The following is a 14,901-nucleotide window of genomic DNA, read 5'->3' as shown; positions in this document are numbered from 1 at the left end:
CTCCCTTGAAGGCTGTCTGAATAAAAACAATTTGAAATGATGGCTTTTCATCACATTTCAGATTTCTAACTTTCCAGTGTAGTAGTGGACCAGGGTCTTTAGTCCTTATGCTCACCACACTCCTAAGTTGGTGAAAATGTTAGCAGTAATAATTAAATAGAATGGATTCCTTCTACAGCCTGCAAATAATTCCCAAGGTAGTTATTCCTATGCTTGCCTGTGTTTCCTATGCTTGCAGAATACTTTAGGTAGTGTTGACTCTCGAGTATTTTTTTTAATTTGATGTCTCTAGGTGTGATGTGTTGGAACTTTTGGCTGATTTAAAAAAAAATAAAATAAAAATTGAGCACTTCTATGAAGAAAAGCATTACCAGCAGCTGATAGACAACCTTATTTCTTATAACTATTTCAACTAAGTGATGGTGTAAGATATGAAAAGTATGAAAAGCATTGGTTTTTACACAACAATACAAAAAGTAGTGATCATCTGAATAAGAAATCAGCTGTAATTTAAAACAAACAAACAAACAAACAAACAACAATAACAATCCCAAACTCCAAAAAGCTGTAGGAGAAAAGTGTTCAGTCCTAGCCCTTGAACTGCATGCATTTCTCAGACAATTCCAGTGCAATGGCATGTTATCAGCAGAGCAATTCAAATATCCAGTTGTGAAAGACCAAACTCTGCAGGTGAGTCCACAGCCCAGGTGCACAATCACCTTAGCCCTTTTGCTGAAAAATTTAGATCTCTGGAGAGCTGCTGCCTACAAACAATTCCCAGTTACCTCTGTCTTTCTGCCTTTGAATATGCAGCATGTGTTATGTGATTCTGGGCCTTGTGAAATTTTGGTATGAATCTCAAAGACAAGAATACTTGCAGAGTATTAGCCCCTCCTGCTATGAGATCTGGAGCTTCTATTTTGCAGATGTATCCTCTTTCAGAATGGGAGGAGTTTTTTTAAGGAGTCTCCTGACAAACATGTTATACATGTTACCTGAGTTTGTAAGATCAAGCTTTTCAATCTGAAAAATGTCTCCTGTCCAAAGCAAATTATTAATTTTCTTGCCTTCATCTTGCCTTGGATTAAAGACTGAAGATGTACAACTGTTAAAGAAAGGAAAAAATAATCACCAATAATTCAAGCAATCTTTTGATCAAAATTAATTCATAGTTTTATTATTTTGGTAGGATTACATAGTTTGCTGTTGCATACATCCCTTCCTTACAGGAGATAGCACACACCCCCAGGATATTGCTGCCATGATAGCAGAGACTTTTTCAAATGCTTTTAAGCAAGACTTTCTAAACTTTCATATAAAGGTATAATGCTTCTTGCTTGCTGGCTGTTTTTCTGAATATTCCTTAAAGTTGTCTTAAGTGAAAATGTAAAAGATAACCAGTTTTTAAGGTTTGGAGAATATAAAGCTGAAATCGATACGCAGTTTTTCCTTTTTTAAACTTATAAAAGTATTTAGTATTGCAAGTGCTTTATAAATGTTTGCTTTTGGGAGATAAAGAACAAAGCACTAATAGTGCTTCATTAATTACTGTTCTTAAATCAGACTCAAAGTTGAAAATCGTGTGAGGCCTAATCATGAGTGTTTGCAGAGGCTGCTCTCCTTTGCTCTCAGCATGGGGAAAAGAAAGGTGTAATGTAGTTTCTTGCCATATATCTGACTTAAATGAAAATAAAAGGAAAGAAGCTTTTTTCCCCCATTATTTTCAGCTTCGGGAACACACATGATTACGAGAGTCCTCCAATTGAAGGAGCCAAATAATAGTTTGACTCTTATGTGAAATGCTGAGAGTAATGGTGGCAGACACCAGAATTTATTCTGAACTTTTCTTCAGGGACTCTGACCCAATCTGCTGTGCCATTCGTTCTGATGGGCTCCAAACCTTTGCTAAAATGTAATTGAATCACTGCAAATGCAAGGGAAATTACAGGAAGATCAGCCCAAAGGTCTGATGGTTGCATCTTGCACTGCCATGTGGAACATTAGACTTTAAATTAATCCCTTACTCTTTTGGTTCTGCAAAGCTTCAGGGAACTTCAGGAGTCTTGGGTACTTGTTCCATGTACTCCAGGGGCCAATCTGGGGAGGAAGCAGAGTGTTGCGTTCAGCAAAGAAACACACCCTAAAAATTTGGGACAGACTTACTCCTCCTGGAAAATAGCCCTGGGGTTGTTCAAGCTGCAGCTATCAATGGTTCAAAGAGGACGTAATGGAAATGGCTTGTCATAAAAAGGAGAGAAAAAAGCCAATCTCTACCTATTACCTAAAGCTCCACTGTTGTTCTCTGAATGCTCCAGTGTGGAGGAAAACCAGTTGGCGCATGCTTGGGGTTCAGAGTGGATGAAGGATCTGTTCGCCCACGTAACTGAGAACCTCAAAGCAAAGTTAATGAATAATGGTTGAGGCCTTTTTGGTCCTACAAACTGCAGATTGTTTTCTCTACATGACAGTGGAAAATGACTTTGTGAGGCGTAATGCGTACTAGCGAACTCCTAGGTGCTCCATCTGGAATGGAGTTCGTTGCGCCTCACAATTGCAGCACGTGCTGTGTTGTGTATAATGCCATTTTCACTTATTTGCAGCAGAGCCATGGCAGATGCCCATCCCACAAATGCTCAGTCGAAACACCTGCCTGGATACCCATTCAGCACTCTACCGTAAGTTTGAGCCTTTTAATTCAAAGATTTGAGAGACTGAATGGTAAGTCTCTGCGTTTGGAGCAGCCCTGTTGGGTAAAATTTCCATACTCAGTGCATTTGAGAAAGAACAGAAACGAGTCCTAAGGCCAGACTGAACTGTTTGGGAAGCCTGAGCTGTTGAAACGTTGGGTAGTGGCTTAGCAGGGCTTGTCCAGAAGATCAGCCTCTTCAGGAATTTAATTGATTCCGCATGGAGCAATGGGGATCCGTGGCAAGCATGGTATGGTTGGTGGTGGTGGTGTCCAGCTCAGAGGAGTGTGAAGTTACTGTTGATTGCTATAACTCTGAGCTCCAGCTAAGCATGATGACTGAGAGCCTACTAGTTTTGCGTGGTCATGGACACAGTTTGTGGGAATTCATTCATAAGCTCCTGCAGGATCTGCCAGGAACAGCTGATGTTTAAAGCACCAGGCTGTCCCCAGAGCCAGGCAGTGACACAAGGAAGGGGAGATGCACCTTTTCTTTTCCACATTCTCATGGAAGAAACAAACTGACTCTTCCAAGTGCTTTATGGACTAATAAGTAGGAAAATTTGCCCAGTGTAGGTTGCAACAGCTTTTGGGATGATGGGCTGTGAGTGAACTTTGGTCTGCTGGGTTTATAGGAAATTACTTTTGTAAATGGTTTCCTCCTCCTGCCAATTAGATGTCTTCAGTGAGATTTGCTTTTAACCGTCAAAGACACAGTAATATTTGAAGAGAAAAAAGAAACTGCGGTCAAGTTGACACTGCATTGATTTATATCTTGTCTGAATATACATTGTAGATACAGCCAAACCCTGGGATGCTGAAAGTTAGAGTAGAGGGCTGACTAATACAGCTATGATGATTTATCTCAGCTGAGGAGTTGGCAGGATTTAGTTGACATTTTCTTTGGCTCTGGACGATAGCATGATGTTGGTCCACAGCTGTCAGCTTGTCACCTTTTATGAGTAGATGAATGAGAAGCAATGAGTTCTCCCTCTCGCTCGGTCTCTCGTTAATCTTGCAAGTGATTGTAAACCCTGTGGTTTTGATTGTCCTTATAAAATGTTAGAACTAATTATAACATTGTTGATCTGTATTAAAATAGACCCCCTTAAAAGTATTGATTGAACAGTTGAGCTAAACAGTTTTTTACCAGTTGAGAATCTAGCCCAGTAACTAATTAGTAACTTTTCTTAGCTATGAGTTTCTGTTCTCAAAGGATTTGGTTTGACTTTGTGATGTGGTCTTGTGGTTTTTTTTGTTGTTTATCTTAAGAGGATTGCAGCAGGAGCATAAGTATGGTAGTGTGGTGCTTTGAGAAATGGAAGTGTACTGGGCATTTGTGGTAAGTCAGGAGGAGTTACACTCAATGTCACCAAGACTTGACTTTATTATAATAAGGTGTGATATTATTATACTTGATAATAAAGTATAATAGTGGCTTTAAATGCTTTGGGTACTTTTTAGGATATTTGTTTCTTAAACCATCAAAAATAAGAGCATTTAGCTTGAGTATTGTTTGTTTGTCTCCTGTTACACCAGTTATGTGTGCACGCATCGGAAATATCTATAGACCTGCTATCTTGCACATTTCAATATTTTCACAAAAAATGGTAAACTGAGGATCAAAAGTTCTTGTCTTTGTTAGCACTAGTAGTGGTCTAAGATCAGAATAACTTCAAGAACTGTTATTTTTAAACTGTTGGAGTGGAAACTAGTACTGAGACCAATACGATTTATTATCCTAATTGACAATATAGACAGTGGGATTGAGTGCACCCTCAGCAAATGTGTGGATGACCCCGAGCTGAGTGGTGCAGTTGATAGATCTCAGGGAAAGGATGCCATCCAGAGAGACCTTAACAGGCTTGAGGAGTGGGCCCCTGTGAACCTCATGATGTTCATTCAACAAGGCCAAGTGCAAGGTCCTGCACTTAGGTTGAGAGAATCACCAGTATCATTGCAGACTGCAGGATGAAGCGACTGAGTGCAGCCCTGGGGAGAAGGACTGGGGGATACTGGTGAATAAAAAATTGGACATAAGCCAGCAATGTGCACTTGCAGCCCAGAAGGCCAACTGTATCCTGGCCTGCATCCAAAGCAGCATGGCTGGCAGGTCGAGGGAGCTGATTCTGCCCCTCTACTGTGCTCTCGTGAGACCTCACCTGCAGTACTGCGTTCAGCTCTGGAGTCTCCAACACAAGAAGGACATGGAGCTGCTGGAGCAAGTCCAGAGGAGGGCCACTAAGATGATGCGAGGGCTGGAGCACCTCTGCTATGAAGACAGGCTGAGAGAGTTGGGGCTGTTCAGCCTGGAGAAGAGAAGGCTCCAGGGTGATCTTATAGCAGCCTTTCAATATATAAAGGGGGCTTATAAGAAAGATAGAGGCTTTTTACCAAGACTTGTAGGGACAGGACAAGAGGTAACAGTTTAAACTGAAAGAAGGTAGATTTAGATTGTACATAAGGAAGAAATGTTTTATGATGAGGCTGGTGAGGCACTGGAACAGGAAGTTATGGATGTCCCATCCCTGGAGGTGTTCAAGGTCAGGTTGGATGGAGTTTGAGCAACCTGATCCAGTGGAAGATGTCCCTGCCTATGGCAGAAGGTGGTTGGACTAGATGATCTTTAAAGATTCCTTCCAACCCAAACCATTCTATGAGTCTATGAAAAAAAATCCAACTTAGTATTAGAATTCAGTTCAACCATTCACTTAGTTACTGTTTTTTTTGAATGTAGAGTACAACGTGGTCCTTGAGGTAATTGCCTACTTGGAACTTGCTTCAATCTATATTTTGCTTGATTATAAGAGTTGAATGAAGTGAAGGAGCTCAGCACTACCCTACAAATAAGTTGTAATTTCCAAGTACCTCCTGCTTCTTTTTTACTGAATCATTTTACATGATAATTTAAAGGATAATTTAACTGTATCCTGGGCTGTATCAAAAGGAGCGTGGCCAGCAGGTCGAGGGAGGTGATTCTGCCCCTCTACTCAGCTCTTGTGAGACCCCACCTGGAATACTGTGTTCAGCTCTGGAGTCCCCAACACAAGAAGGACATGGAGCTACTGAAACGAGTCCAGAGGAGGGCCACGGAGATGATCCAAGGGCTGGAGCACCTCTGCTACGAAGACAGGCTGAGAGAGTTGGGGCTGTTCAGCCTGGAGAAGAGAAGGCTCCAGGGCGATCTTATAACAACTTTCCAGTACCTAAAGGGGGCCTACAGGAAAGCTGGAGAGGGACTTTTTACAAGGGCGTGTAGTGGTTGGACAAGGGGCAATGGATTTAAACTGAAAGAGGGCAGATTTAGGTTAGATATAAGAAAGAAATTCTTTACATTGAGGGTGGTGAGGCACTGGAACAGGTTGCCCAGAGAAGTTGTAGATGCCCCGTCCCTGGAGGTGTTCAAGGCCAGGTTGTATTAGGCTTTGGGCAATCTGGTGTAGTGGAGGATTTCCCTGCCCATGGCAGGGGGGTTGGAACTAGATGATCTTTGAGGTCCCTTCCAACCCTAACCATTCTATGATTCTATATGCAGCCAAACAGATTTTTCTATCTACCTTATCTGTATCAGATATTTATAAGCATTTTTTACCATGCTTCAGTAGATTTCTTTTCTTGGACACTAATGCAGACAGTTGGAGAAAATTAAATCAAACAGAAATGAACTTCTAGGTGGTCAGTGTTTTTCACTATCTCATTTCAAAAGTATTTTAAACTGCCTTGCTTTTATCTGAGAAGAATATCTGTGAAATGTCAGCATTTTGATAGAAAGTTGATCGATGAAATGAAAATTTCCAGCGACGTATCAAAGCATATTGCCTGCTATGGAAGGATTGAAAGATCAAAAAAAAAAACAAAACAAGGCAGACATCTGGGCAGTTGTGACAACCCCATTAGATGACCACGGTGTGTGTTTGGATGCCTCTCAAGAGCGCTATAGGGAATGGTGTCAAATAATGACGTAAAAACAAACTGGTAGAAAGGATATCCTCTTTCATCAATTTTGCTGGCTGCATCACTCAGGATGGCATGAGCCTGGGCTCAGTTGTCCTCTCCCTTTTCAGCAGTTTTTATAAAAAGCACTGTGTCTTCTCTTGGGAGCGCCTTTCCCATCTAATGCAAGAACCAGGAGAATCTGGCAGCCTTGCTGTTATGTAACAGCCTGACTTTTGCAGTCCCTAATTTACCATCCTTTTTGAATTTACTGATGATTCTTGCAATTAAGATTCTCAGTTCTGTTTGGCAGCTCACCATCTGCAAAAGAGGGCAGAAGTGAACACTGCTTTTCTGTGCCTTCACAATGTCCTTAATTAGATTCATTTTAAGTCTGAGAGTTTTAATCATGGGAATTACCTAAGGGTGGCTTTGTCTGCACTTGCACTTTTAGTCATGGCTTCCGAAGGATTTGTAGTGTTTGACTGTAAAATGCTCCAAAAGGACTTTGCTGCACTGCTCTTTAGCACACTAAACCTTCCTGTCGCTGGGGTGGCTCACTAGCTAGATCCATTATGCAAAGATAATGAGGTATCCCAAGATGCACTCATGTTGCAAAACATTTGAGGTTGTCTTTTCTTCTGGCCTCGTTGACAGCTTTTCTGGAGTTTGGCATTCAGCACAAACGTTCACCTTATCTTACCCTGCAGTATTAATAGGATCCCTCTACTTTTCCCTACTGCAGTCTCGGCAGAGCTCCTTGGCCCACTGTCCTAGTCCCCTTTCCACCAGAATATTCCCTTTTGGAGAGTCATCTGCCACGGAGAAGTAGCAGGAGAGAGTGGTAGAGGATGTGTGGGCATAAAAAAAGGCAAAGGATCCGGTGCACGCCCCAAGCAGAGCCTTGTTCAGCATCAGCTCTCCCCTCCATGAGAAGGGGACGGCGACTTTCAGGGTAGGGGAACCTGAGCAAGGGTCCTTGCAGGGGAAGTGCAGCAGCTGTGCATGCTGCAATAGCTCGTGGGCTGCAGCTTTACAAAGATGCTACGTTCTGTGGAAATGCAGTGCAAGTTTTGGCTGCCAGCCCCCTTGGCAGCTGAGCCCTCAGCCTTTCTGCCCCTCGGTTTACCTGTATGCATGACACAAGGAGAGCAAAAGTCACTTCTTTTTGAACTCTGCATACATGCACAGGATATTATTGCTCTATCCTGAGATAGATCAGTGTACGGAGGATAAAGTTACTCTGACTTTATCTTTTCCCAGTTTATTGGGAACATTGGAGGGACAGGAATGCACCAACGCCCTGCACAATATCTCAATTTAGCCTGATCTGGGAGCCAACTCATAAACATTCCTGGTTCAAACTAACCAAGGTTTTTGTATTCAGACTCATTTCACAGGAGTTGTTTAAAGAGATTCATACTTTCGGAAGATGCCTGTATGTTAGTTCTGGTGGGTGTGTTCTATGAAAGGAATGGTCTGACACGATATTGTACAATGGAGGCACGCAGAAATATATTGAAACATGCATATTCTGCTTTGGTTTAAGGCTATGAGTCTGGAAGAATCATTTCTGAAATCAATCTTACTCTCTTTAAACACAAAACAAATAAATGGCTCTGTTCAGCTCGGCTCGGCTCCCTCCCGGGACTTCGCGTTGTGCCTCGTAACGATGTCCCTTCCTCTCCTGTGTAGATGTGCTCTTTAAAATAAATAAATAGCTCTGCACTCCAGAAAGTGCCTTTTGCAGGATCTCTCTCTAAGCTTTAAGTCTTTTTCTATTAAAACCCTGTTGGCTAATAAATTCCACAGACAATCCAGGTAGTGGGAAGTGTTTTTTGTGGCTAACGTGAAATATTTGAAAACTGAGCTATTAATACAATGCTCTGTTCTATCTTTCACCTTGGCGCTGATGGTAATGGAAAATTTCGAGTGCTAAAACTCAGCTTTATTTTTAAAGGATGCATTAAAGTAATGTTATGCATGTTTCTGCTGGGTCACTGTATTCCTGTAGATCTCCTCCGTTCCAAACTCTCCTCTACCCCTCCTTGCCCAGTGTTCAAGGCGGTTTACTGTCCACGTCTTCACCATTTAAAGAGCCTGTCTGTGCCCTGCACTGCTGACTGTCACCAATCGCCAGCCACAAAGCTGCTTTCTAAAATAGCCACTTAAATCTCCCTTCCCCTTGGATAGCTCTCTGATGCTTCCTTCTCATTTGCACTACCCCTCCTCAGCCTTCCCTGGGGAAAAACATGCTGTTCCTGTTGTTGGCTGCAGCTCGAGGTGCTGAAGAGTTGTGACATCTCTCCTGTAATCTGATTTACAGATTCAGTGCAGAAAGTTCCAGCTAGACTAAGGTAGTCTTGGACTAGCAGCAAACCACAGCACATCCCAGCAGGGCAGCAAACCCTTCATGCTTGGGCAGATAGAGGCAGATGCTACCAGAGTACGCGTTAATAGGAGGGCTCAGGAGCAAATTTTGAAAGAAATAGGGCAAAAGAAGCCATTTACTCCTCTGTTTCATCAAAGAGTAGTGAACAAAGGGGAGAGAAGATTTTTTAAAATGGCAATAACTCCTCGACAACGAAATACATATACTTAATTTATGACATATGTGGTCCCTCCTCCCATTTCAGTTCATGTGATCCCAGTGAAACAAGGGAGGGTTTCACAATTGCGAAAGCAGCTCAGAAACCCTTAAGGTAAGGTGATAATTCATTTAAAAAACAGTACGATAAACATTAAGCTGTACGAAACCATTATCTGCAGATTGACCCACATAGCTGCTTGACATAATCATCAGGAAACATTTTGCATGAGTTATTTACAACGAGTAATCTCATTAAGCATACATTATGTATAGGATATTTGCTGTCTTTATTGCTTTATTTGTTTTATGGAAAGCACTAGGATGTTTCTACAGTAATCCCAGTCACAGAAGCGTAGCAATGCATAACTTAGAATGAAATATTTCTAACTCGACATTTTCTTGTATTTCTAAAGTGAAATTTTAGAAGAAATTTTCTATAAGTGGAAACTTGATATTGATCTTTATGACAGCAATTACTTAAAGGTAAACTTTTATAGAAAAACAAATATAGATTTAACTCTTTAAAATCATTGCAATTCATGACGTTTCTGAGAAATAAACAAAACTTAATATTCTTCTGGACACTATTTTAAAATTCTGTTTTAAGTGCAGATTTAGCCAGGCAACATTTTGGCAGTGTCACTGATGATTAAAAACAGTGTGCACATCTAAATTCTACAATATTTATTATTTATTGTTCCCAGAGGAAAAGCACTATTGGAGTATAGTCTTCCTGATAACATATATATAGCTTGAGGGTTATATCCCAGGCATGTTGCTACCCAAAAGCCACACTTTTCTGATGTGGGAAATTCCATGCCACGGTCAAACATGAGCAATTCAAACGTTCTGATATATACAAGAACAAAGTTAGCTTCACTGCTTCTTTTCACCCTGCAATAACCAGCAAATATGATTATTATGACTGCTTCGAAGTACTTCCAGTCCCCAGTAAGGTGAGCTAAATTGTTTTCATTATTTTTCTCCTAGATGTTCTGCAGCATAAAATGAGGTAGTGATTTAATTTTTTTAGGAAATCGAACATATTCATCATAGAAATTTGAAAAGTGTTTGTGTAACTAACCAACGGGTGAAGCAGGGCTCAAGTGGAAGAGTAGGACTGCGACTCATGGTTCAGTAACTCATGCCACAATGATATCTGGAAACTGCACGTTAGCAAGGAGCCTCATTGTGCCTGACACTGTAAAAATCTGTAGAAGAAACTTGTGGCTGAAGCAGTTGTGAAAGGCAAAGTGTAGGAATTATGCCTTGTTCGGCAGTGTTTGATAGAGATGCTGAAAGTGAAATTTGTCTGTCCAGGTTTATGTCACTGGAGAGCTATAAACACTCTTGAGGTGCAGTTCACCTTTAGACTGGTCTTTAAAGTATGAATTGGGCTATTGAAAGATGTGTTTCTCATGGTTAATGATAAAGGAGACCTAGACAACCAGCTCTGATACAGGTGTCTGAACTGAAGATGTATCCCATGCCAGGGGATTTTCTCTGTGTTGCACAAGTCTGTGGCAAAGTGGTGACCTGCATCAAACACTCAACTTCAAGACTTTCCTTCTAGGCTACCCCAAACAATCAGTTTGTCATAGCTATCCTTTTATAAAGAGGTGGAGCTGCCACTGACTTCCAGGCAAAATGCAAATGAATATAGGACTGAATCCAGGCACAGCCCAAGCCATAGAGGTACTACAGCATCTCATAACCTTGTATTATACCAACCACCTTTTTCCTTAATACCTTGGAAAAAAAAATCTATTGAACCATAATAGACCATATGTTTTAGTGGCATTTTCATTTGTAACTTTAGATTGCAAGTCCTGTTATTCATTCAGCACATACCTATTGTGCAATGCCATTTACATTTACAGGGCCATAGAAACCTAAAGATCTCTCTTTATCACATAAATGGCTGCGAATAGCTGTCTTAGCGAATGTGTTCTCCAAAGATTTATTCCTGCAAAGTTCTCAATATCTCCTGTGAAGTGCTTGGAGGAGACTTCCTTCGACCCTGTTGATATCACTCACATGCCATCATAAATGAGCATGGGAATCCTGCCCTGGCACTTGGGCAGCTTGTATTGGGAGGTGTTGCACAGGCCCTTCTGGAGAAATGAATATAAAAAACTTCTTCAAAGGCTGATAGAAATGACTTTTCCCTGCAGATTACTCATTTCTCTGCTGTTTGGGACAATTTTTTTACAGTTGGGAACCATCGTGCAAATTAGGATTTGTTTGCTTTGTTTGTTTGTTTCGGGTACTCTGAGGAAGCAAGAAATATAAATGGGAAAGAGCCTGTAAACCATATAATTAACAAACTGCTACGTGTCACCATAAGTCTGTGAATTATAGGTTTAAACATCCTGTGTTTTCAGGGGTTTGAAAACTAGAGTTCAATTGTCCATGCACACAGACCTGAGTTGTATCATCCCTTCCTGGGATCTGAGCCTTGCCGAAACCCAAAGGTGCTAGCTCATAGAATCATAGAATGATAAAATGGTTTGGGTTGGAAGGGACCTAAAGATCATCTTGTTCCAACTCCCCTGCCATGGGCAGGGAAATCCTCCACTACACCAGGTTGCCCAAAGCCTCATCCAACCTGGCCTTGAACACCTTCAGGGATGGGGCATCCACAACCCTGTTTGTTGATGACTTGCAGTCTGAATAAAGCTTGTGTATGCATCTCCACTGGTCAGTGTCCCTGAGTGGATTTTTTTGGGTGGACATCTGTCTTTTTTGCCTCAAGTATCACCATCTTATGCAAAATCACAGGGATAAATATTTATTTGAAGTGTTTTGCATTAATTATGGTTTCAGATGCATCCTATCAGTCATACCAACAGTACGTATTCATCTAACCCACAGTAGACCCAGCTCTTCTCTCTTAACGTGGGTAGTTTACTGTATTTCCTTTGTGTCTGAGCATCTCAGGGTATTTATATGTTGTCACAAGACTCTTGTGGAGAAGTTGGGAAAAGCTGTTATTCCCATTTTACAAATGAGAGGGAGAAGCAGAGAGGTGTAGAACATTGTGCAGAAATACACTGAGCATGTCAGTTCTGGAACGAGTGCTGTATCCAAAGTAACTAACCTGTGATAGAGCCAATTAGTCCAAGCATTATGCCACATCTTTGCAAACTATTTTGCCATGCTTGGGGCTCTGTAACAAGGCAATGGAGGACAGAACAGGGCATTATTATTTTGTGGAAGGTGAAGAGACGTTTCTTACAAATATTTACCATCATAGATAATGGAGTAACTTCAGGAAAGGATTTTGCTATGTGATTTTGGCAGCCTGAGCTACTCCTTTGCTCAGTTAAATACCTTCAGTTTGTGAGCTGTGCTCTAGCTATAGAGCAATGGGACAACCAAAGTGTGTAGGAGCTGTCAGATCTGCAGCCTGCTCTGCTATCACTGTCTTTGCTGAGAGCTGAGTTTCAGGGACAGCTACATTTAGAGGCTATGCATTCTGTATTCCTCTGAATTTTTTATAATGCATGGTAGAAACGTCTAAAATAGGACGCTGTATAATTAAAAAAAAAGCAAAACCACAGAAAAACTGAAGCTTTTCCTCCCACAAATACATACTATGCATATGTATTTTTATACAGACACTTCAGTATCTCCTTTTTCATGTCTCTGGCACCAGCCCCTGAGCTTACCCCAGTTGCACTGATCTCTGCTGCATAAATAACTCTCTGGCCTTGTCTCCAGCTAATCTAAACCTGTTGGTGTTCAGATCCTGTCCTTTTTCGCTTTGCCACCTGCCTCTCGATCTGACTGCTGCGATACTGCCTTTGCTGTCACCAGTCTGGGGTTTCCTGAGTGAAGGCTGGGTCTTGAATTACTTTGGAGATGGAAGGAGGAATAAGGGAGTGCTCTTCCTTATTTCGGTGCTCTCTTTTCACCCACAGATTAACTCTCACTTTTTCTTCTTCCCTCTCGTGTCCTTATTTCTGAGGTCCTTAGAGAGGGATATTCCTACTTGGGTAAACATTTACTATTTTTAAATTGTTTACCATTGTGAAATAGGTAATCAGAAAAAAACAGTCATGAGTGAAGAGCAATGATTTCTAACACTGGATAGCCACTTAGAAATATTTAAATGTCATGACAGTAGCAGAACAGCAATACTGGATTGAAGGACAGGGAATAAACCTCGGGAGATTGAACCCAGTCATCTATTGTTACAGGAAACACTATCACGTAAAACCTCACTTAAGGATTTGGAAGTGATTCACTGTCACTCCTTCTAACCTCTGCTGTGATCCTGTGTTGGTCTCTGCTTCTACATAAATATGATAAGATAAAGCACAAAACACAAAAAGCCACTATTTAAAGATTAGTCTCAGTAAAAACGCCGGGTGCATCATTCACCTGAGAATTTGTAGTCTGCCTCGATTTGCCCCTTTCCTGTAAAACCAAATTGCATGTCCTGATCTGTTGCATCTCTGCACGGTGGAGCCTTTGATTCTAAGCTCAGTCCAGGCCTGCCTGCTAACAAGCCGATTGATGTCACATTTGACATTAGCAGACCGATTCTCTTTAGATGGTTCATAAAACTTTAGACCAAACGTAGCAGATAGAACGAAAGTCCCAACGAATCTGTACAGCTCTGCAGCTGATAGAATTCCCTGGTTGATGCTGAGAGATAAAGCGCGGTAAGATGTCAAGTACAGAGTGATATTTCCCTCAGAATATCTTTCACTCTTCCAGAAGCCAAGAGTTTAGAGGCTTCTTAAGTTTGAGGTTACAGATGGGCAGTTTCTTTTGATAGACTGGAACGCATTAAGATAAGAATTAGATAAGTGGAACGAGATTCTTCAGCCAGATATGGTAAAGTAAATCCAGATTTGCATCAGTGTAACAGGGCAGGGTTTGGTTGCTCATTCTCTCTCTTACTAGTAAAAGTGATTAAACCTTCAAAGCTTGAATCCTCTCCTGCATTTATTTTTTTTTTTTTAATAAAGAACTGGTTTGATAATAAAATCTTGTCATTTATTTCATCAATTTTTAACTGTAGTGAAGAAGTTCTTACTTACTGGGCGTATCGATTTTCTACAGTAGTATATAGGCTTATTCTACTTGACTATAATCTGATCACCTATGCGTTTTCTCCCCCTTTAGATCTATGCATGAAGAGTGCTTTTAGAGATTTAAGGGGTGATTTAAACAATGATTTTTTCAGCTATCTTTCATGAAATTCAAATCACAACTAACCTTCTGCAACGTTAGTTCTATGGAAACTCAGCAGCTTCTACAATAGCAATGTCTTAGGATCTTTCCATTTTTCTCATTTATTTTCTGTTGCTTTTTTGCATATTATTTGTTACATTGTGGCTGATAGGAAGTTGTGGAGCTCTTCTTGTAAAGTTATTTGCAGTCTTTCTTTTCAATTAAGAGTAGGTCCTTGTACAAGATCTTATTTTGTTTCAGTGCAATCAATGACAAAATTGATTTTGAAATGAAAGTAGAAGGGTGTCCTCAATTTATCACCTCTGAAAACGAAAAAAATTTGAATTAGGTTTGTGGGTTCATAGCATTCACAGTAGTAGTTTAGCATATTGCATGTTTATTGGGTTCTTAGATGCGCTTAACTGCTGTTAAGCAGTAAACTCCCAGAAATGGGAGCTTATTAAATGGTCTATTTACTAAACCAAGCTTGACATCTTTATTCATTCAC

General features: G+C 40.8%; 1 protein-coding gene across 4 annotated transcripts in view; it reads left to right on the top strand.

Annotated features, from left to right (window-relative positions):
- DLG2 (discs large MAGUK scaffold protein 2) overlaps window positions 1-14,901 on the top strand; it is a 1,082,159-nt gene that overhangs the window by 161,930 nt on the left and 905,328 nt on the right. Inside the window, exon 4 of one of the 4 annotated variants that reach the window (XM_086614488.1) lies at window positions 2,601-2,675. The exons of the other annotated variants lie outside the window; for them this stretch is intronic. Coding sequence (XP_086470614.1) covers window positions 2,601-2,675 — 75 coding nt within the window. The remainder of the gene's footprint in view (window positions 1-2,600; window positions 2,676-14,901) is intronic. 4 annotated transcript variants of the gene reach the window in all.

Source organism: Tauraco erythrolophus, chromosome 1 (assembly GCF_009769465.1).
Source record: "Tauraco erythrolophus isolate bTauEry1 chromosome 1, bTauEry1.pri, whole genome shotgun sequence".
NCBI classification, from domain to species: domain Eukaryota; kingdom Metazoa; phylum Chordata; class Aves; order Musophagiformes; family Musophagidae; genus Tauraco; species Tauraco erythrolophus.
Note: the sequence above shows the minus strand (reverse complement) of the source record. Positions and strands in the feature narration are given on the sequence as shown.